This window comes from Microcaecilia unicolor, chromosome 8 (genome assembly GCF_901765095.1).
Source record: "Microcaecilia unicolor chromosome 8, aMicUni1.1, whole genome shotgun sequence".
NCBI classification, from domain to species: Eukaryota; Metazoa; Chordata; class Amphibia; order Gymnophiona; family Siphonopidae; genus Microcaecilia; species Microcaecilia unicolor.
This window is the reverse complement of record NC_044038.1, coordinates 11851436-11874109: the sequence shown is the minus strand read 5'-3', so window position 1 is coordinate 11874109 and position 22674 is coordinate 11851436. Positions and strand designations below refer to the sequence as shown.

General features: G+C 46.2%; 1 protein-coding gene across 1 annotated transcript in view; it reads right to left on the bottom strand.

Annotated features, from left to right (window-relative positions):
• RNF216 (ring finger protein 216) overlaps positions 1 to 22674 on the bottom strand; it is a 201898-nt gene that overhangs the window by 160320 nt on the left and 18904 nt on the right. Inside the window, exons 2-4 of the mRNA XM_030211106.1 lie at positions 19928 to 20062; positions 12239 to 12366; positions 10889 to 11728 (exon numbers count right to left, since the gene is read on the bottom strand). Coding sequence (XP_030066966.1) covers positions 10889 to 11728; positions 12239 to 12366; positions 19928 to 19994 — 1035 coding nt within the window. The 5' untranslated portion in view covers positions 19995 to 20062. The remainder of the gene's footprint in view (positions 1 to 10888; positions 11729 to 12238; positions 12367 to 19927; positions 20063 to 22674) is intronic.

The window sequence follows — 22674 nt, the reverse complement described above, 5'->3', positions numbered from 1 at the left end:
AAAAAAGCCATGTTCAATCTAGGCTTAGCGCACAGGAAAGTCCTGCATTAAGCCCAGATTTTGCTGCAGCTTCGTAAACAACCCTAAAGTCTCTTCTACCAGTTATGCTTTTTGCACTGCAAAGAGTATGAAAGTAGATCAATCCTATACAAATTCCATACACAGAGTAGATGATGAAATCATTCTGCATATTCCTCGAAAGTGATCAATTACCACGTGTATCATACCATGGGACAGTCCCTCCAATAAAAAAATAATCCTATGTAATCATAGCTCAAATGATGTAGCCTAGTGCTTAGAGAAGTGGACTGACACCAGGGAAGCTAGGGTTCAAATCCCACCAACGCCCCTTGCGACATCAGGAAAGTCAATGAACAATGAAGTTCCTATCAGTCTCGAGACTTGTTTAAGGATGTAATTGACCATTGTGTACTTTATGCTCAGCTGATAAAGTGTTGCTGGATGTTTCATCTTTTAGAATTGGAAGACTGAACACTTTTTGCTCCTTGACTTTTTATACAGGGGGTATGATGCTATGGAATTCAGACAAATTTCTTCTGATGCTCAGTTTAGGAAACGACTGAAGACATTTTCATAGAGGCTTTTTTATTTATTTGTTGCATTTATATCCCACATTTTCCCACCTATTTGTAGGCTCAATGTGGCTTACATAGTACCGGAGAGGCGTTACAGACTCTGGTGCAAACAAATACAAAGTGATGTTGTGGTAAGATAAAGTTCATGTGGCACAGCCACTCTAGAGAATCGTATAACGGAAGAGTTGTGCTATGTCCATTACGTTCTTTAGTTTTGTTGTGTTGCAGAGATCAGGCATTTATGTTGGATCGGTAGAGTATGTCTTTTTAAACAGGTTAGTTTTTAGTGTTTTCCGAACGTTTAGGTGGTCGTTCGTAGTTTTCAAGGCTTTTGGTAATGCGTTCCACAGTTGTGTGCTTATGTAGAAAAAACTGGACACGTAAGTTGATTTGTATTTGAGTCCTTTGCAGCTTGGGTAGTGCAGATTTAGGTACGTTCGTGTTGATTCAGATGTGTTTCTAGTGGGTAGGTCGATCAAGTCTGTCATGTATCCCGGAGCTAATTTTGTGAACCAGAGTGCAGATTTTGAAAGCAATGTGTTCTTTGATTAGGAGCCAGTGTAGTTTTTCGCAAAGGGGTTTTGCACTTTCAAATCACGTTTTTCCGAAGATAAGCCTAGCTGCCGTGTTTCTTTAAGGTTTGTTCTTTGCATCCTGCATAAATTTATTTATTTATTTGTTACATTTGTATCCCCCATTTTCCCACCTATTTGCAGGCTCAATATGACTTACATAGTACCGGAGAGGCGTTTGCAGACTCCGGTGTAAACAAATACAGAGTTATGTTGAGATTCCATTGCAGTAGTCTACATGGCTTAATACCATTGATTGTATAATCAGGTTGCGAAATGTTCCCCTCGGGAAGAATTGTTTCACGCGTTTGAGTTTCCACATTGAGTGGAACGTTTTCTTTGTTGTGGATGTCACTTGGCTCTCTAGTGTTAAGTTGTGGTCCATTGTAACGCCGAGGATTTTCAGGCTGTCTGAAATAGGGAGGGTGTAATCTGGGGTGTTGATAATTGTGGGGTTATCTGCGTTGTGTAGGAATGAGAGGATGAGACAGTGTGTTTTTTCTTTGTTTAGTTTTAGTTGAAATGCATTTGCCCAAGAGTCCATGATGTTCAAGCTGATCTTGATTTCGTTGATGATTTCTGTCAGTTTAGATTTGTAAAAAATGAATATTGTGACATCGTCTGCATATATGAAAGAGTTAAGGCCTTGGTTGGATAAGGACTTGGCTAGTGGGGTCATCATTAGGTTGAAGAGGATCGGTGATAGCAGTGATCTTTGTGGTACTCCGCAGTCTGCTTTCCACAGTGATGATATGTTTGAGTTTGATTTTACTTGATATGTTCTTGTGGTTAGGAAACCCTTGATCCAGCCAAGTATGTTTCCACCAATCCCGAACTTGTCTAGTAATCTTATTAATATATTATGGTTTACCATATCGAATGCACTAGACATGTCGAATTGGAGGAGGAGGATGTTATTGCCTATTGCTATTTCCTGTTTGAATTTGGCTAGGAGAGTAAGTAGTACTGTTTCTGTGCTGTGGAGGAGGCAAAAACCTGTGATTCGTGTAATATTGAGAATTTGTTTATGTAATCTGTAAGTTGTTTGGCTACCATGCTTTTCATCAGTTTGACTGACAACGGAATGGATGATACTGGACGGTACTTAGTGATTTCATTTGTTATTTTTCTTGGTGTCTTTTGGTATCGGAGTGAGTAGGATATTGCCATTTTCCTTAGGGAAGAGACCTTGCTGAAGCATGTAGTTTAGGTGGGATGTGAGGTCTGCTATGAAGCGGTCAGGGCGGATTTCATTATCATTTTTGATATCTCATGAAGTTGATATTTTCTACAACTCTTATTGAAGAACTTGGACAGATTGCTTTTTGCTGTGTAGGTCAAGAAATGCTGGAAGGCGCACCGCTTCTGTAAAGGTTCCTGAATTGTATCTGTTTGTTTTAACATTAATGTGTATGTTTAAATGGAATTTGCTTGTTAAGTAGAGAATGACACGAGGACAAAGTTTGTCCCTGTCCCCGCACCATCCCCGTGGTTTCTGTCTCCATTCCCGCCCCGTCCCCACAGGTTCTGTCTCCGTTCCCACGGGCTCTGTCCTCATCTGCAGAAGCCTAACAATTTTGAAACTCAAACGACTAAAACCTTTCTTCTCGAGGGAAACTTTCTGAAACCTAATACAATCAATGACCATGCAGATTACTGTAACGGAATCTACACGGGTTGCAAAGCACAACTCACAAAAAAAACTCCAGACCGCCCAAAATACAGCAGCCAGACTGATATATGGGAAAACACGCTTCGAAAGTGCCAAACCCTTATGAGAAAAGCTGCACTGGCTCCAAATCAAAGAATGGACCATCTTCAAAATCTGCACATTGGTACACAAAATCATCTACGGCGTAGTAGCAGCTTACATGACAGACCTAATACATCTACCAACTAGAAACAGAATCAGATCATCAAGATCACACCTAAACCTACACTATCCGAACTGTAAAACACTAAAATACAAAACAAGTTACGCATCCAGCTTCTCCTACATAAGCGCACAACTATGGAACGGACTCCCAAACACAGTGAGAACAATTCATGACCACTTAAACTTCAGGAAATCACTCAAGACTCACCTATTCAAAAAAGCCTATCCCAACGATCCAACATAAAATCTCAGCACCCAGCAACATATCTTAACCAATGATCGTACTGGACAATGTATAATCTTTACCTTCTTCGACCCCTTGTTACCTGATCACCACATACTTTGTATCTGTTATCAACCGAATTGGCAACAGCCTCTCCGGTATTATGTCAGCCACATTGAGCCTGCAAATAGGTGGGAAAATGTGGGGTACAAATGTAACAAATAAATAAATAAAATTTAAATCTTTTTATTAAAGTATAAAAAGGAAAAATATGTTGTGCAACTATTGTGTATAAATTACAAATAGAGAACAATAATAACAGTAAGCAGCTATAATAACCCTCCTTACCACAACCCTCTACCCTTCCAACCTCAACAATAGCTGATTTCTACCACTACTACTACTACTAGTTAACATTTCTAGAGCGCTACTAGGGTTACGCAGCGCTGTACAGTTTAACAAAGAAGGACAGACCCTGCTCAAAGAGCTTACAATCTAAAGGACCCTACCACCCCAAGGAATCCTAATCCACCTTGTTAAAATGTCCAGGGGTACAAAATACAACCCATTCTGTATGCCCTAGAAGGGAGAAATATGCCCTATGAAGCACTGTTATGATTTTTTAATCTGTGGATGAATAAGAAGTCATGAACAATCTCAGGATTCAGTCTAGCTCTCCTGTCTTCCACAGTCCTTCCTGCAATAGAAGATGTCTTCTTAGAAGATGTGCTGGTAGAAGGATGTACAGGATCCCCCCATGCAAATTTTGCTAGTTCTGGCCAGAATGTTTGCTTGTTTTTCCAAAATAAATCTAAATATCATAGTCTGCATCACTCAAACATAAACAACAGTCCAGTTCATTAACAAGTATCAAAGTAGAAAATGAACAGGGACAATGTTTGTCCCCATCCTCATGGGCTCTGTCCCCATCCCCATCCCAACGGCTACTGCGGGTCCACGTCCCATTCTTTCATTGTAAGATCATATACTTCTAGAGAGTGTAACTCGCCTAGAATTGTCGGATACAGCAGGCAAAACATGTTTTTAAATAAATAAAAAATAAAGGGCCCCGTTTACTAAGCTGCGCTAGAGGCGTGTTAAGTGTTTTTAGCGAACAGTAACCATGTAGATACCCATAATATTCCTATGGGCACATGGTTAGCGCACACTAATTTTTAGCACGCACTAAAAACACTAGCCCACCTTAGCAAACAGGGCCCAAAATCATTTAACCCTTCATTGCCTCAGGTCAGTATTTGGCAGCACTTATGCGGGTATATCAGCAGCTGCAACCCAGCTTAAGTGCTACTAACCAGGAAATTGAGCAGCACTATTCAGACAGAATTGGGACGCAGCACAGACAGTCCCAGAATTAATCTGGATAATTTAGGACAATAGACTGAATATTGATGCTAACCAGATAATGTGGTCAGTGCTGGAAACTATCCAGATATTCAACATCAGCCACTGTATGGACAGAGGCACTGAATATCGGTGTTATTATTATTTTTTTTTTTACTGCTACAGCTGATGTTTAACACACTGATAACAGAAGGTGAATATCAACGTAACAAAAAGGAAATACCTTTCATGTTTGAATGTAATTCACCTTGAGCTACTACTGAAAAGCATATGCTAAATCCGTATTTAAAGAAATTAAATGAAAAAGTCTTGACTGAGTGTATATCTACTTGGTGGCTGCCTTTTGATGCAATGACAATTTCACAGGCTCCGACTGTGCCTAGAATAAAAGAAAAGCAACACAAATACCAGACAGAGCAAACCTTTGATACACCTCCAACCTTTACAGCTTTTAACCCGGTTGCTAAACATAAATTTAGGTTGGTGCCTACCTTTTTAATCAGCCTTGAAAAGCCACACTATAAGCAGTGATTGGCTGTTCTGATGAACACAGCAAATACTGCCTTGCCTTGAACATCTTTTTAATGTAAGCCAAAATAGCACATCTTCAAATTCAAAAGCAAAGCCTTTTGTTTACGGTTGTGGCTATTTTTAAGTGGCTAAACATGTTTAGCAACCTTAGGCCATGGTGATGATCCCATCTGAAATCTTCCAAGAGCTAAATAATTTCTCTTCCTTATGCACAGGCAACTTTAGTGGCTGACGTTGCTTTAGTAAAGAAAAGATAACACAAGTAACCACAAAATGGGTTACAGCTTTGTATTTGTCTATGTGTTAAGTAGTTTCATTTTACACAAGCTCAGTTCTCTAGTGACCTGTTCCTGGCCAGATCCCAAGGCCTCTATTCTATCCTCATCCTTTTCGATCTATCTGCTGCTTTTGACACTGTTGATCACCACTTAATCCTTGATACACTGTCCTCACTTGGATTTCGGGGGCTCTGTTCTTGGATTTCTCCTCATTTCTCAATCCTCCCCCACTTCTATCCCACTATCAGTTGCTGTACCTCAGGGCTTTGTCTTGAGACCTCTTCTTTTCTCCATCTATACTTATTCCCTTGGTGCTCTGATCTCCTCCCATGGTTTTCAGTATCATCTTTATGCTAATGGCTAGCAGATCTAACTCTACACACCACAAATTTCAGCAGGAATCCAGGCCCAAGCCTCAGTCTGCCTGTCTGACATTGCTGCCTGCATGCCTCACTGCCATCTGAAACTAAACATGGCCAAGAATGAGCTTCTTATCTTTCCCCCTAAATCCACCTCTCCTCTTCCCCCATTCTCTCTCTCATGTTGAAAATTGTTCTATTTTGCATCCCCACCAGTCTAGATTTCATGCATATCATAGCACACAAACCATAGCTAGTGGTTTCCTCATTCCATTCTCGACTTAGGAAAGTTAGTGCTTGATGTGTCCCGCAGCCTTCGATCTTGTTGGTCGCTCTCTTGTTACCTAGACTTTCTAACATTGGCTTAGGCGACACAGTTCTTGACTGGTTTACCTTGTATTTGACTGATCGTTCTTTTGCAGTGCGTACCGAATCTCAATCTGCTCCTCACCAACTCACTTGTGGTGTCAGACTCGTTCTCTGAGAGCTAGAAGCTCTTTGCATTGAGCACACACAAATAACCTCTCACCAACTGGGAGATAATCATATATATGCCCCCTTCCCTGCCCATCTTCAAATCATTGCTCAAAGCCCACCTCTTCAATGTCGCCTTCGGCACCTAACCACTAAACCTCTACTCAGGAAATCTAGACTGCCCCAACTTGACATTTCATCCTTTAGATTGTAAGCTCCTTTGAACAGGGCCCGTCCTTCTTTGTTAATTTCTACAGCGCTGCGTAACCCTAGTAACATACTAACATAGTAGATGACGGCAGATAAAAGACCTGTGCGGTCCGTCCAGTCTGCCCAAGATAAACTCGTAGTATAAAATATGTGATACTACATATGTAAGCTTAGTTAACCAGAAGCTAACTATTTTCTACCCTAAAACAGAAAAACACTGAGAAAACTCCCCTTCCTCACTACTTGGTACTAAGATTGTTAGTTTCTTTAGCTCACTCAGTATGGTAATATTTACGGGATCAAACTTAGCATGTGGGAAGAACCAATAGAAAAACACATTGCGTTTGAAAATGGGCCAAATCGGACTGTGAATTCCAAAAAAATAAGCCTTCCCCCCCAAAATGGCCCAATGCATTTCTATGGGAAAAGGAGTTCCAGCTTCTGCAGCATAGAAACTGCAGTTAGAGAACAGGGCAGGGCAGTTTTAAAGGTTAAATTTCTTACTCTTCCAAACTACCAAGCTGCCCTTACTACCCCCCTTGCAACTGAAATACCACCATCAAACTGCCCCCAACCCCTACAAGTATTTCCTGCAAACCGGGCCGCACCAAAGAATTACACCACCTGTCCCAACCCCAAAGGCTACTAAAAAGTAAATCTTAAATTGGTAGTGTTTATTGTACAGTCCCCTTTTTCTCTTCTTCTTAATTTTAAAGTTCACTTTTCCTAAGAAACTATTTTGCTTCTTAGCTTGTGTCTGACCAGTGATTTCGGCACTTTTTTGTGCTTGGTCTGAAAGTGCATTTCTCGGAGCTGTGACACCCCTTGGTTTTGTAGGATCTCACTGTACCTAGACAACACCAGGGGCAGGTGGGAGGGTGCAGGATCCAAGCGGTGCTTGGTAATAACCCTGTAAGTGTTCATAGGGGTAGCGCAATCACGTTATGTGGCATCTTTGCACAGTGCTTGCGAACGAAAAGTGGAGAGTAGTACATGCCACTCAGTGCAAAAGACTGGATAGTACCCCTTCTTGCTGCTGGACTGCTGTCTGCATCTTAGTTGTTTAATTAAAACTTCTTAAGGTACCAGGAATATTAGATGACTATAAAGAGCCTTAAGATTATGTGGTATAATGTGTAATTTATTTAGTGTGCTCAGAAACTAATTAAATGTAATTTTTAAAAACTCTAATGAAAACTCTCCTCTTGTTGTCCTAATTAGAATAATTGGCTATAAATGAAGAGTTGAGCTAGGGCTGGGTTAGAGTTGGGGGGGGGGGGGGGTAATTGTCTAGGAGCGCTGGGTGCTGTCACGGCCTGAGAGGCTGATTTCTTGTCCCTCGAAAGGAGGATTGACAGGATGGAAACTGGGACCTCTGACCATAGGCCTGCCGGTCTGGCCTGTATTTCCCAAAATCTCACTCTCGCCGGCCCCGCCAAGCGAGCTGAAAATTTTGGTTTGTCCTCCAGCAACCACCGAGGCTTAACCTCACCCAGCTCTCCTTAATCAAATTGCTACGGTCCTCACCAAACAGCCACTTACCTCTAAATGGCAATTTCACTAGCCGACCTATAGAGGCTGCATCCGTCACCCAATGTCTCAACCAGATCTGTCTCCGGGCAGTAACTGCCAAGGACATGCTCTTGGAAAAACACCCTCAGCATATCATAGAGAGCCCACCAGATATGCCAAACCGGACTCCAACTGCGTGGCATGGGCAGTCTCCTGTTACCCTGACTGCTGAAGCCACTGCAGGCAGGCCTGAGCCACCAATGACAAGCAAACCGCCACCTGCAGCCCCAAGCCTGTCGCTTCAAAACCCTGTTTAAGGTCATATTCCAACTTCCTGTCCTGCAGATCCCGCAGGGCAATCCCCCTTCAACCTGCAGAGCAGTCTTCTTGGTGACAGCCGTCACCAGGGAATCCACCTTAGGCAGCCCCAGCTTGTCTTTCTCCTCGGGCACAAGGGGATTAAGGTGCACCATGGCCCTACCCACCCAGAAACTGATGTCTGGCACGACCCAATCAGCAGAAATCTAATCCTGAACGTCCGGATGAATGGGAAACACCTTAGGACAGGCTTCAAGACCCATCGTAAGAGTAGAGGTTAAGTGGTGGACTTTGGTCCTGGGGAACTGAGAAACTGAGTTCGATTCCCACTTCAGGCACAGGCAGCTCCTTGTGACTCTGGGCAAGTCACTTAACCCTCCATTGCCCCATGTAGAAGGCTGCGCAGGCTTCTGTTTCTGTGAGTCTGTCAGACTCACAGAAGCAGAAGCCTGCGCGGCCACATTGGTGATCTGCAAGGGCCGACTTCTACATGGAATGTTGCTAGTGGAATAGCAACATTCCATGTAGAATCTCAAATAGTAGCAACAGTGGAGGAGTGGCCTAGTGGTTAGGGTGGTGGACTTTGGTCCTGGAGAACTGAGTTCAACTCCCACTTCAGGCACAGGCAGCTCCTTGTGACTCTGGGCAAGTCACTTAACCCTCCATTGCTCCATGTAAGCCGCATTGAGCCTGCCATGAGTGGGAAAGCACGGGGTACAAATGTAACAACAAAAAAAATTCTGCAGAAAAGGCGTCCCCTGCACCAGCGATGAGCCCAAAGACCCACTCTGGGAAACCCCCTCCAAATCAAGCAACGACTGACACGGTGCAGCTGCAGCAGCCACATGCCCCAATATGGCCACCGTTCCCGCCTCACCTGGAGGGGAACTGCGCTGCCCAGCCATGGGGAAGCCCAACACAGAAGACCCAGCTTGCTGCTGACTCGTCTCACCCGCAGCAGCTTCCGACTCCCTTGCCCCCCTGCACACTGTGCAGCTGCCTGAGGATAAGTGACAACTCCCTCCGCTGCAGCCACCAACCCACCGCACGAGCTGTGCACTTTTTTTTTTAAAACTGGAGCCGAAGTCCAGCTGCTAGCGTTTCTCACTCGGGAAGACCAGACATCGGTTCTGAGGCAAGAAGTCCCCCTCCCGCCCTGCTCACGCTCACCACTACAATTCCCGAGACACTGCTCTTACCTCGCAGTCCGCCTGAACGGGGGCTGCAGCAGAGCTCCACAGGAGCACAGCCCTGCACTACCCAGCTCAGTTTCCCGGTAAGCTGCTTCAATAAAGGAGCCGGTAAACGTCTCTTGTTTATTGGGAAAAAACCCAAAAAGGCAGCATCAGAGAGCAGAAGGGAGAGGAAAATAGTGAAGGGCTCTGTGGGGAACAGAGACACGGATCTGGCATAACCAGATATGACTCCACCAAGCTGTCACCCACTAAGCTGAACTTGGAGACCAGCTGACCAACTAGGCCAGGCCAGGACAGGGCCAACGAGAGACACAGCCAGGCCTGGGACAGAACCGGACTCCCGCCCCACTGCTCCTGCCCCTGCCTACAGTACAAGTCGGTATGTTTGAAAATATAAGTGGGATCAAATAAAAAATCTACTGAGCTATAAAGAACCATAACGTAGATGCAGCAGCTCACAGGTTTCTTTGCTTTGTTGTGGGATGACTGCTGCCAGAAGGCGAAAGAGAGACTAACCTAACTGGCTTCAACTTTTTGACGTCATCCCATCTCCTGTTTTCATCTAATCTCCTTGGTCTGTCCTCTCCTGCTCGTGCAGGGAGTCAGGACCCGGATGACTGCAGTAATGTGATATCGCGTTAAAGCAATCATCCAGATTCTGGGTAGCACGCAGGAGAGGACAGACCAAGAACAGCATGTCCATCCACCTGCTGGAGAGAGAAAATACTGGAGAACCAGGCTGGCTGAAAACATATGTAGGAGCTGGGTTTTCTATCTCCATCTGCTGGTTGATGGACATAACAATCCCACATGTCCTGGAACAGTGGGAAGTAATGTAATGGAGCTGGATTATTACTGAGCCACAGGGAAACTGGACAGGAAATGTGTTTCAGAACAAGTGGTCCATCACAGCATTCGGCACTGACCCCACTAAAAAATGATTTCACCTTACTAAAAAGAGGTCCTCTTCAATAGGATATAGTGTTATGCCCATCGAGTCCATGCTCCACCTTTCCTCTCCCACCCCACCAATTGTGGCTGCTTAATTTTTGTGGAATTACCAGGCTGACTGCAGAGTGGAGTAGCCACCTAATGGTTAGTGCAGTGGCCTGAGAATCAGGGGAACCAGGTTAGATTCCTACTGCAGCTCTTGGTGACTCTGGGTAAGTCACTTAACCCTCCATTGCCCCAGGTGCAAAATAAGTACCTGTATATAATATGTAAACTGTTTTGATTCTAACCACAGAAAGGCAATATATAAAATCCCAGCCCCCTTTTCTTAAGGCCCAAAGGAGTCAGCAGGTCAGTTAATTTGTTAAACTTGAAACCATAGCTCATATGAAATCAGTCATGTAGATGAAAAGATATTGACCAAGCTTACCGTCTCTTTGATGAGCAATGCCACATGCTCCTTGTCCTGTGCTGAAGCTCCTTCCTGTGGGACATTTGAATAATGCTCTTCGAGAGGTCCTTGCACAGGGAAGGCTGGCCCTGGCTGTTCATTGTCCAACAGTCCTACCTGTTCTTCTCCCAACCCTTCGGGTGGGTGAGCCAGCTGTGGTGAAGCGGGGCCTGGAATCCCATCTTGGAGAAGTTCTGGTCTAGGAAAAGCTGGTCCAGGGATCTCCTCAGGGTGGTGCACCCCTCTTATTACCCCAGGCTCTGCCTCAGGCTGCCTTTCTTTAGGTGCAAAAGCAATCAACCTAACAGCTGGCTCATTGACCGCGGGTTGGAAATAAGGACGATCTAACCAATTAGCCCCTTGGACAGCAATCCCTTCTCTTGCTGCTGGTGCTGCTACGTGTTCTAATGGAAGCTCTGGTTCTGGTACTTCAATTTGTTGATTTTGTGCTACTGGATCTTCATGTCTTTGAGGCTGGTCATTCAGTTCTTCTAAGTAAATCACCTCCCTTTTTACTTTTGGCCTGTGGTTTTCATTTAAAGTACGAAGATTGCTTGACTCAGCTTCAGAAATTTGCTCTGCATTAGTTCTGTGCCTGTGTTTTGATGGGCCAGCCTGTGAAAAGTCCTGGTCCCCACCTGGCCTAGGTTCACTCTCTGCCAGGAGGTCCTGCACTTTTCGCTGGAAAACTGGTAGGCTCTTATCTTGTGGAAGTGGTTTTACTGCAGCATTTTGTCTTTCTTCCATTATCTCCATCGCATGCCACGAAGCTGCAGGCCTAATCGGGTTGGGACGCAAAGGCTGCTTCTGTCTGTGTACCTAAAAATAAAGGCACAACAGAGGATAACATGACAATCTCTAAAATAAACAAATCTGGATCTCTGATTATCCACAGGAAATTTCCAACTTCAACAAAATATTAACAGTAATTTCCTTTTGTGTGTATATTCTGTTTACTCTATCCGAAGTTTAAATGTTACTAGCAAATACCACTACAGTACTGTTAAGTATTTTTAACTAAACACTGCTTATGACAGCAGGGCTATCCTTTGCCTCTTTGATGCTACAGACTAGTATGCTGTCAAAATTTTGATTTGCAAAGGGGAAAATGGATATCTGTTAAGTAAAACAGCTTTCTGGATTTGCTCCCCCGCCCTCCCACCCCACCCCGTGTAAGGGTGCGCTAAGACCTCTTTCTAACGCAGCTTAGTAAAAGAACCCCTAAAAAAAAAAACTTTAAAACAATTACATTACACCCAAATCATGTCACTGCCTTTCAAACACATTTATGCAGCACGAGGCTGGACAGGCTGCAGCTATAAAATGCACCTCCAGAATGATCACATCATCCTCATCTTCTTGCTGCTGCTGCTGCTCTGGGCTGCATAGCAAAGGGAGATCTTCATCTGAGTCATCTGATATGGTGATAAGTCCATCCTCTCTGTGACTTGCCCAATCTGCAGAAAGACATGCAACACTTATCTACGCATGTCGTATACAGAACAGTGGCGTAGGTACGTGGGGCCACGAGGGCCTGGGCCCCCGGAGATTAGGCCCTGGACCCTCTGCCGACGACCCTCTCGGCCCCCCCTCCCGCCGCCAACCCGCCGTCGCCATCGCCTACCTTTGCTGGCGGGGGACCCCAACCCCCACCAGCCGAGGTCCTCTTTTTCCGGCAAGGCTTCGTTCAGTTTCCGAGTCTGACGTACGTGCAGTATGTCAGACTCACAGAAACAGAACGAAGCCTTGCCGGAAGAATAGGACCTCGGCTGGCGGGGGTTGGGGTCCCCCGCCAGCAAAGGTAGGCGACGGCGGTGGCGGGGGAAAGTTGGCGGCGGGAAGGGGGTGTCAAGAGGGTCGTCGGCAGGGGGGGGGGGTCCAAAGTTGTTGGTGATGGTGGCGGCACCGGGGGGGGGGGGCTAAAATGTGCCCCCTCACCTCAGGCTCTGGACCCCCCTCCCGCCTAAGTCTGGCTACACTCCTGATACAGAAGATATTAAACACCTGAACTTCATAGATTACAGAAGCCAAAATTGCTAAGGACTTTTGTGCTTGGTAGTGCACAGGGTGAGAGGGGACAGGAGGGAAGGGGTGAGGGGATAACAGGATTAAGAAGTTTAAAAGCTGGATTTTAGCAGGTTATATAAAAAGTGACCATTGTGTACTTTGCTACATTATGTTATGTTAAAACTAGTCCAGTAAATACTATTTGGCCACAAGAGACAGAGCAAAAGGTTTCACTACAGCAATCTTAACCTCTTCCAGAAGGTGATACTGCAGAGAACAGAGCTGTACCATTAAAAGAAGCAGCACTTTCACCTTCTCAAGCCTTAAGCAAGCAAAGGCTATGTAAGAATCACTGCAAAGGTAAAATTATGTATCATACCTGATAATTTTCTTTCCATTAATCCTTATAGACCAATCCATCCAGAGACAGATGGGTTACGTCCCTCCACTAGCAGGTTAGATAGAGAGCAAGCTTTCAGCTCCCTATATATGGTCACATGCAGTCACATGATCCTCAGTATGTCGCTATCAAAGCTCCTGGTCCGTGAAAAGTTCTCCTGTGACTGACAACTCATTAGCCCTACCACCGCCAAAGCGGGAGGGATCCTATAACCGCCGAAGCGGAAGGAACGTGACTGAATTGATTGATCAATCACCCTGCAACCGCCCAAGGCGGGAGGAACTCAAGCAGCTCACTGAAATCAGATTCGCCCCAACTGGAGGCAAATCATACAAACTTGAACTTGAATTAGAAATTGAACTTGACTTGAACTAGAAGTTGAACTTGAATTAGAAATTGAACTTGAGTGAGAATATAAAGTTGAATCTGAAAAGACCCAAACACAAGTAAACAAATACACAGCAGATTTCTGGGAGGACCTCTGGATTGGTCTATAAGGATTAATGGAAAGAAAATTATCAGGCATGATACATAATTTTACCTTCTATAGCATCCTATAGACCAATCCAGAGACAGATGAGATGTACCCAAGCAGTACTTAGCCAGGGCGGGAATCAGAACCCCCAGCATGCAACACCGAGGCGCCAAACGCCCATCAGCTCTCACAGCCACATCCAAGCGATAATGTTTTGAAAAAGTATGAATCGATGACCAGGTCGCCGATCTGCAGATCTCCTCCAGCGAACTCGATCCTGCCATAGAGGCCGCCAGAGCTCTAGTGTAATGAGCCTTTCACTGTGCTGGCAGCACTTTGCCCGAGAGGAGATAAGCTGCGGCTAAAGCTTCCTTGACCCCACGAGCCACAGAAGGCTTGAAGGCCTTCTGACCTTCCCTAGGTCCAGCATGCAGCACAAAAGATGATCCAAATTTCAGAAATCATTCGTAACCTGCAAAAATTTGCAAAGAACTTGCCTAACCTCCGAGCATTCCAAGGCTTGGAACTCCTTCGAAAAATCCCCCTTACAAAAGGAAGGCAACCAGAGCTGCTGATTCACATGAAAGCGAGACACAATCTTAGGCAAAAAGAAGGAACTGTGCGTATAGAAACACCGGCCTCCGTGAAGCGCAAGAATGGATCTCTACAAGACAAGGCTTGGAGCTCTGAAACCCTTCTTGCCGAAGAGATTGCAACCAAAAACAGCCTTCAGCGTTAGATCCTGAAGAGGCAGTCGTGAAAGAGGCTCAAACAGCGGCTTGCAAGGCTCTCAGCACCCTGTTAAGATTCCAAAGAGGAAAGATGGAGCGCAGGGGAGGCCAAAAGTGGCTAACCCCTCTCAAAAAGCGCACAATATCCAGCAGAGAGGCAAGGGAAACTCCCTTTACACGCCCTCTGAAACAAGCCAAAGCCGCTACCTGTACTCTAAGAGAACTCAGAGACAGACCCTTTTGGAGTCCCTCCTGGATGAGTCCAAGCTGGCAGCCACCGACGCTGAGTCAGGAGAAATGGAGCCTGCCGCACACCAGCCTTCGAAGATGCGCCAAACTCTGGAGTAAGCTGTAGACGTGGAGCGCTTCCTCACTCTCAACATGGAGGCAATTACTCGGTCCAAAAATCCCTTCTTCTTAAATGTGCCCTTCCAATAGCCAGGGCGCAAGACCAAACAGGGATGGATCCTCCATCACCATAGGCCCATGGCATAATAGGCCTCGACCTTGGGGCAGGTGCAAGGGCTCATCGACCAAGAGCCGAACCAGATCTGCATCCCAGGGGCGTCTGGGCCAATCTGAACCCACCAGGATCACTCGCCCCAGAGCTGAAACCCTCTCTTCCCAGGGTTCTGCCCAACATGGGCCACGGGGGAAAACACATAAAGGAGCTCGTCCACAGGCCAATGTTGAAGGAGCATCGCTTCCTCGAGACTGAAGCTCCCAGCCTCTGCTGAAGAATCACAGAACCTTGGAATTGGCCTTCGTAGCCATTAAGTCCATGGTCGGCAGGCCCCAGAGACTCGATAACCGCGAGAGCGCCTGATTTGAGAGCTGCCACTCTCTCGGATCCAACACATGTCGACTGAGAAAATCTGCCTCGACATTCAGAGATCTTGCAATATGGGCCGCTGCCAGCTGGTCCAGAAGCTTTTCCGCCCAAAGGCATAAGTGCATCGCTTCTCTGGCCAAAGGAGTACTCCTGGTACTTCCTTGTCCGATGACATATGCCACAGCCGTCGCATTGTCGGAAAGGACTCGTACCGACTTCCGAAACAGCAGTTGCAGGAAGTCCCGAAGGGCCAGCCAAATCGCTCTCAATTTCAAGAGATTGATGGGCCACTTCGTCTCTGACGGAGACCAAAAACTTTGAGTCATCCGTCCCAGGCAATGAGCTCCCCAACCTGACAGACTGGCGCCTGTGGTGACTACTATCCACTCCGGCGCCATCAGGGGCATGCCCAGACTGAGAGTGTCTGTCAGCAACCACCAACGCAGACTCATCCATACTGCGGGTTCCAAGGGGAGACGAAGCAAGTAGTCCTCCGACACTGGAGACCAATGCTTGAGCAGAGAATGCTGTACTGGCCTCATGTGGTACCTTACCCACGGTACCACCTCCACGGTGGCCGTCATGGATCCCCACAGCTGTACGTAATCCCACATACGCAGCGGCGCTGACCTGTCCAAGAAGTTGAAGACCTGAGACTGTAACTTCTACTTCCGAGCCTCTGGAAGGAAGGCTGCCTATTCGAGTGTCGAAGACCACTCCTAGGTATTCCAGAGATTGACAAGGAGTCAGCCGGCTCTTCTCCAGATAGAAGATCCAACCCAAGGATCGCAACAGAGAGAGAACTCTTTCCGCGGCTCCGCACACCCTCCTCGGATTTTTTTTTTTTTACATTTGTACTCCGTGCTTTCCCACTCATGGCAGGCTCAATGCGGCTTACATGGGGCAATGGAGAGTTAAGTGACTTGCCCAGAGTCACAAGGAGCTGTGCCTGAAGTGGGAATCGAACTCAGTTCCTCAGTTCCCCAGGACCAAAGTCCACCACCCTAACCACTAGGTTAGGGTGGTGGACTTTGCGCCCAGATAAGCCAAACGCCTAGGTAAGGGTGCACTTGTATTCCTTCTTTGCGGAGAAACGCCGCTATGACAACCATCACCATGGAGAAGGACCGAGGCGCTGTAGCCAGCCCAAAAGAAAGGGCCTGGAACTGGAAATGGCGATTCAGTACTGCAAAGCGGAGAAACCGCTGATGAGGAGGCCAAATTGGGAAGTGCAAATCGGCCTCTTTTATGTCCAGAGCGGACAGAAAATCTCCCTTCTTTACGGCAGCAATAACCGACCGGAGGGTCTCCATCCTGAAGTGGTGCACTCTCAAGGCCTTGCTGGCTCCTTGAGATCTAGAATAGGGCGAGATGAACCTCCTTTCTTTGGTACCACAAAGTAGATGGAAGCTTCCCGAGCCACATTGTTCCACTGGAACGGGAACAACAGCGCCAATTTGGAACAAACTGTCCAGAGTCAGTATGACCACCGCGATATTTCGCAGGGACTTGCACTGAGAGGCCACATATAGGTCCTTCAGAGGACGGCAAATTCCAGCTTGCAGCCGTCTCGGAATATTCCGAGAACCCAGTCGACCATCGTCACCCTGGCCCACTTGCCCAGAAACGAGGACAGCCGTCCTCCTATAAAGTCTGGACCATGGGCCAGGGTACCAACATTGGGCATTAGGCCCTGGGGGAGCTCTGGAGGGATTTCCAACAGATCGACGGTCTCCACGAAAGAACTGCAGCCTTTGAGGAAAACACTGCCTAAAATAGGACCCAGACTTGCCTGAGCGATACCGGCAGGCAGCTCGCAAACGGCTCCTAGAGGAGTTCACACGAGAATTCACTCTGGTCTCGACCTCTGTGAGCCTCTGGCCCTTGGCATCACCCAGCTCCTTCACAATTCTGCCCAGCTCAGGTCTCCTTCAGGGCGGTGCCGCCTTCCACGGGCAAAACCGTTTCCTTGGTCACTGCCGTGATTTAGAGAGTCCACGTTAGGCAGGCGGAAGGCCTCACGGTCTCCCTCAGAAAGAGGATACAAGTGCTGCATGACCTTAGTGGCCTGAAAGCCGGTCTCCGGAGAATCCCATTGCTCCGCAATCAGGCCCTTCACAGCCTCAAGGAGGTGAAAACCTCTAGGCGGATGCCTAGTGTCTGTCATAATAGAAGAAGACACCGAGGAGAAAGACTCACTCTGAGGAGCCGAGGTGTTCAGAATCTCCATAGCCTGCACAAACAGGCTAGGCAATTCCTCCTGCCGAAACAGCCGGGCAGCAGAAGAGTCATCCTCTCCATCAGAGGAGATCTCACTCTCCTCCAGCATTTCTACCCCAGAAAGCTGGTATACTTCAGACAAGCTGCCCTCATCTACCTCAGAAAAACCAGACACAAGGTCTAGAGGTAGGGGAGCCACCCTAGGGCGTTTCTGAGCAGACCCAGCGCCCCTATCTGCCGGTCTGAGCAGACCCCGCCCTTTTAAGCTGAAAACCTGGTGCATTAAACGCACAAATTCAGAGGTAAAAAGAGCTTCCTGCTCCAATCCCACATTAAAACAGGACTCAGGAGGAAAAGAGCTCTCTGAAACCGCTGAATAAAGCGAAGACACGGAGCTGCGCGACCCAAGATGGCGCCTGTTACCTCACCCCGAGGAACAGCATGGGAAGGAAGGCACTTCTTTTTGGACTTATGCGCCTTCCCGAACTGCCCTTAAGGGCGAACTGCGTTCCATGAGCGTCCAATGTGGGATGGGCCGCCACTGCGGTCCGAAAAGAAAGTGCATCGGAGGTCGGCCTCGGAGGAATGGCGGCTAACGCGGCCCAAAACGCCATCGCGTCCTGGGCGGCCAAGAACGGTAGGGCGGTCAGCGCAGCAGGCGCGCCAAAATCAGGACCACAGGGTGGAAAAGGGCAGCCCACTCTGCGGAAGGCCGCGCAAACGCGGTCCGGGGAGTCAGACGCCGTGCTCCTCATCCCGGGAACAACCCCCTCTTGCTATTAATTTTCAGTACCTGAACAAGATCCGGAGCTGCAACGAATCTGTGCTGAGTGAGCTGTTCTTTATTTTCTTATCCTGTTAATAATCTTTCTTTTTATGCCTCAGGAGGAGAAAACTTCAAGTTGCACTGGCTCCAGCGGGAGGGGGGAGGAAGGGAGGGACCTGGCACCACCAGGTGTAACACCGCTCGATCCCAAGCCTGGGAGAGCCCTCAACCCCGGGATTAACTCAACTACACCCACCAAGTAGGAGAGAAGACCCAAACACTCAACTGCACCTACAAAGTAGGAGATGAGATTTAAACAGGCTCAACTACACCTAAAAATAGGATAGGAGCGAAGCAGAGTTGCTGAGCTGTGACCATTCACCTGCTAGATAGAGAGAATACTGAGGATCATGTGACTGCATGTGACCATATATAGGGAGCTGAAAGCTTGCTCTCTATCTAACCTGCTAGTGGAGGGACATAACCCATCTGTCTCTGGATTGGTCTATAGGATGCTATGGAAACAATATACTTAGCTGCTACAAATAGCTTCTGTTGTGCCAGGGACCAGCTGTTTATTTGCATTGTTTTTATTTTCCCCTAGGGGGTGCTGCATATAGCAAAACACAGGAATAGACAGACTAGAGGGATGGGCTGGAAGACGGATGTTGGAGTCTTACAGGGACAACAGGAAAAGGCAAACAGGGGTCAGGGCCTGGCCAACTGACACAAAGAGAATGGAGTACTGGCCTTAGTAAGGGCTCTGGTAAATGCTTAATGAAAGATATCAAGTACAGAGTTTATTTAGTCAGAAAATCTCAGAGCTGGGAAATGTTGCTGTGACTCAGCTATGTTCCAAGCACCTCTCGTAAGGAGTGGCTTTGGGGGCTCTCAGTAATTCAGCAAACAGAAATTGAGAAACTGACAGAAGTCTCTGAAATGTTGTTGAAATGAGTGGTCAACCACCAGTTTAGATCAAGTGTTGATACAACCATGAATAGCCACCAACACAAACTGCTCCACCTTGGAAGATTATACTAATTTCCAGTGCAGAACGTAACAACTGGCAGCACAGAAAGTCTATTCTACTGCCTATAAATTTCAGATGTACCAGTTTCATGAGAAACAACTGAATTATAGTACACAACGATCAGAAGATCAAAAATTTCTAGGAGTGGAAGAGAAAGTTGCATTAACAGGTTCACGTTCTAACAAAAAGAAATCCCTTTTGTCATGTTACCAACAAATGCTATGTTTATTCATATTCTCTAAACATGAATACTATTTTTTCTAAAGTTACATCTGAAGAGGTGGCCAATGAGTTCTCCAAATTTCATCAACAGCAACATTGTTTGCGTTGGTCCTTTAAGGAGGCGGAACTAGAGACCCTAAGCTTTCCTCAGGACCGTTAAGACCAAAATTCCCAATGCACAGGGGTTATCATGTCTGAAAAGTCCTGCTATAGTCAAGAATGCTGACTTGGCTAAAACTCAGTTTGATCTACTATGAGATTTCTACATAGCTATTAACATCTTACCATTCACAAGTTCCTATTATATTGCAGACTAAATGATGAGGAACAATTACCTTTCCCTCGGTGGCCATGGAAACTGTTCAAATGAATCACCTCTTCGTCGCCACCTCCCTCTGCCATTTTCAAACGTATTCATGCACATATATGCTAGTAGCCCCCAAACGTCAATGCAATCATATCTTCAAAAACTGTAATACAGAATTAAGAAAGAAACATTTAATTCCATGCTCTGCTTGTGGCCTACATGATACTTTTATTCTTTTCTATACATTCCACCAATTACTTTAGATTTTCCTAAGCTTCCTCTTATGAAGGTGACAGAAGTTAAGACATTTTGATTTTGGGGGGGAGGGGGGGAGTCATCGTGGGCTACTGTTAAATTGCGTTATTTTAGCACAGGGTTCCATCCTGTGCTAACTCAACTTAACAGTAGCCCATGTTGATAATTTCTTCTCTTAGTCTGCTTAAGTTGATTCCATTGCTGTTTACCAGTTTGTACCTGTCTCATTTTCCCCCCCAAACCCACCTCCCCGCTTTCTATTTCTGTTGATGGCTCTCTCATTCTCCCTGTCTCCTCAGCTCGAAACCTTGGGGTCATCTTTGACTCTTCTCTCTCCTTCTCTGATCATATCCAGCAGACCGCCAAGACCTGTCGTTTCTTTCTTTACAACATCCGTAAAATCCGCCCCTTTCTTTCCGAGCACTCTACCAAAACCCTCATCCACACCCTTGTCACCTCTCGTTTAGACTACTGCAATCTGCTTCTTGCTGGCCTCCCACTTAGTCACCTCTCCCCTCTCCAGTCGGTTCAAAACTCTGCTGCCCGTCTCATCTTCCGCCAGGGTCGCTTTACTCATACTACCCCTCTCCTCAAGACCCTTCACTGGCTCCCTATCCGTTTTCGCATCCTGTTCAAACTTCTTCTACTAACCTATAAATGTATTCACTCTGCTGCTCCCCAGTATCTCTCCACACTCGTCCTTCCCTACACCCCTTCCCGTGCACTCCGCTCCATGGATAAATCCTTCTTATCTGTTCCCTTCTCCACTACTGCCAACTCCAGACTTCGCGCCTTCTGTCTCGCTGCACCCTACGCCTGGAATAAACTTCCTGAGCCCCTACGTCTTGCCCCATCCTTGGCCACCTTTAAATCTAGACTGAAAGCCCACCTCTTTAACATTGCTTTTGACTCGTAACCACTTGTAACCACTCGCATCCACCTACCCTCCTCTCTTCCTTCCCGTTCACATTAATTGATTTGATTTGCTTACTTTATTTATTTTTTGTCTATTAGATTGTAAGCTCTTTGAGCAGGGACTGTCTTTCTTCTATGTTTGTGCAGCGCTGCGTATGCCTTGTAGCGCTATAGAAATGCTAAATAGTAGTAGTAGTAGTAGTAGTCTTTCCCTTTCCTTCGTTGAGATAGAACTGGCATTGGTTAAACATCCTGAAAATTCATCTGGTTTCCAAAGTTCGTCCGTGACCAGAACCAAGTATTGGTCTAAAACGTGAACGGGATCACTTGGGTCACCCCATTTGACTTCATCCCATCATTACAATAAGGTAACTATAATCTTGTCTCCACACAGTCTAAACTGAGCCAGTAACTCCAGAAAACTGCAGGACTGCGAAAACCAGTTCTTGCAGGGTTAATGGGTTGATGCCAATAGTTCATTAAATTAAAATACACTAACCCCCTGTTTACTAAGCCGCATGGCAATGCCGATACAGTTCATTCAAAGTGAATGGGCTGTATTGCCGCTAGTGCGGCTTTGTAAACGGGGGGGGGGGGGGGGGGGGGTCTGGGGTACAAAGTGAAAACAATATCTGCCAATCTGCTAATAAAATAAATTTAAAATTACATATAATTACAAAAAGGAAAAAAAACCCACACAACACCATGACCAAAACTACCCTATTGTCTAAAAAGGATCGGTATTTAACCAAATGCACTGTAGATAAATTTGGTATCTAAAAATCAGTATCTGCAATTGAATCCCCAAGGTCTTATCTTTCTCAGACTACAAAATTCAAAGTTTACGTACTCTAGCCAGTGTTTAAGCTGGAAAACTAATATAGCGTTGGTATTTCCAAGCACAGAACCCATTCTGGAAAAGACAAAAATCAATGCTACCCATCTATACACAGATAACTTCAGTTTCCTCTGTTTATTCTCAGAGGGTGACTTGTGCTGGTGGTACTTGAGCCATAGCAGTGTGAAGTCTGAAAAAGGGAAACCCAAATATAAATTCTGGATTGAACCAGTGCAGAAGATCCCAGGTCAATCCTGAGCTGGGTTTCTTCTCGCACAATCAGTTGGGGAGAAAGATGCTGCCGAGACCGTGTTCACAACCCATCGGGAGTGGGAGTCACAGTCACTGCTTAAAGGCAACACCTTCTAGCTGGAAACAGGGACCACAATGGAGAAGTTAGGTCTTACCTATTAAATTTTCTTCCCTTTAGTCCTACCATAACTGCCCTGAACCAGTGGGTTATGCCTGTCAACCAACAAATGACAGAGAGACTAAAGACCTGTGAGCTCTGCCCTGTAAGGGCACAATGTCGTCTAAATGACAGAACAATGGTGATTAGGTGTCTCCCCTTTCATTTGCAGTGTAGAATAATGCATCATGGTCATGAAAACCACAGTCTTTCAAAATATAAGAAATATGCATGCCTTGAACAAATAACCTCTAGATTTTACAATAATGATACAGGGAGAGAGTCTCCGGACTGGTCTGGAAGGACTAAAGGAAATAAAATTAACAGGTAAAGCCTAAATTCTCCTTCCTTAGCATCC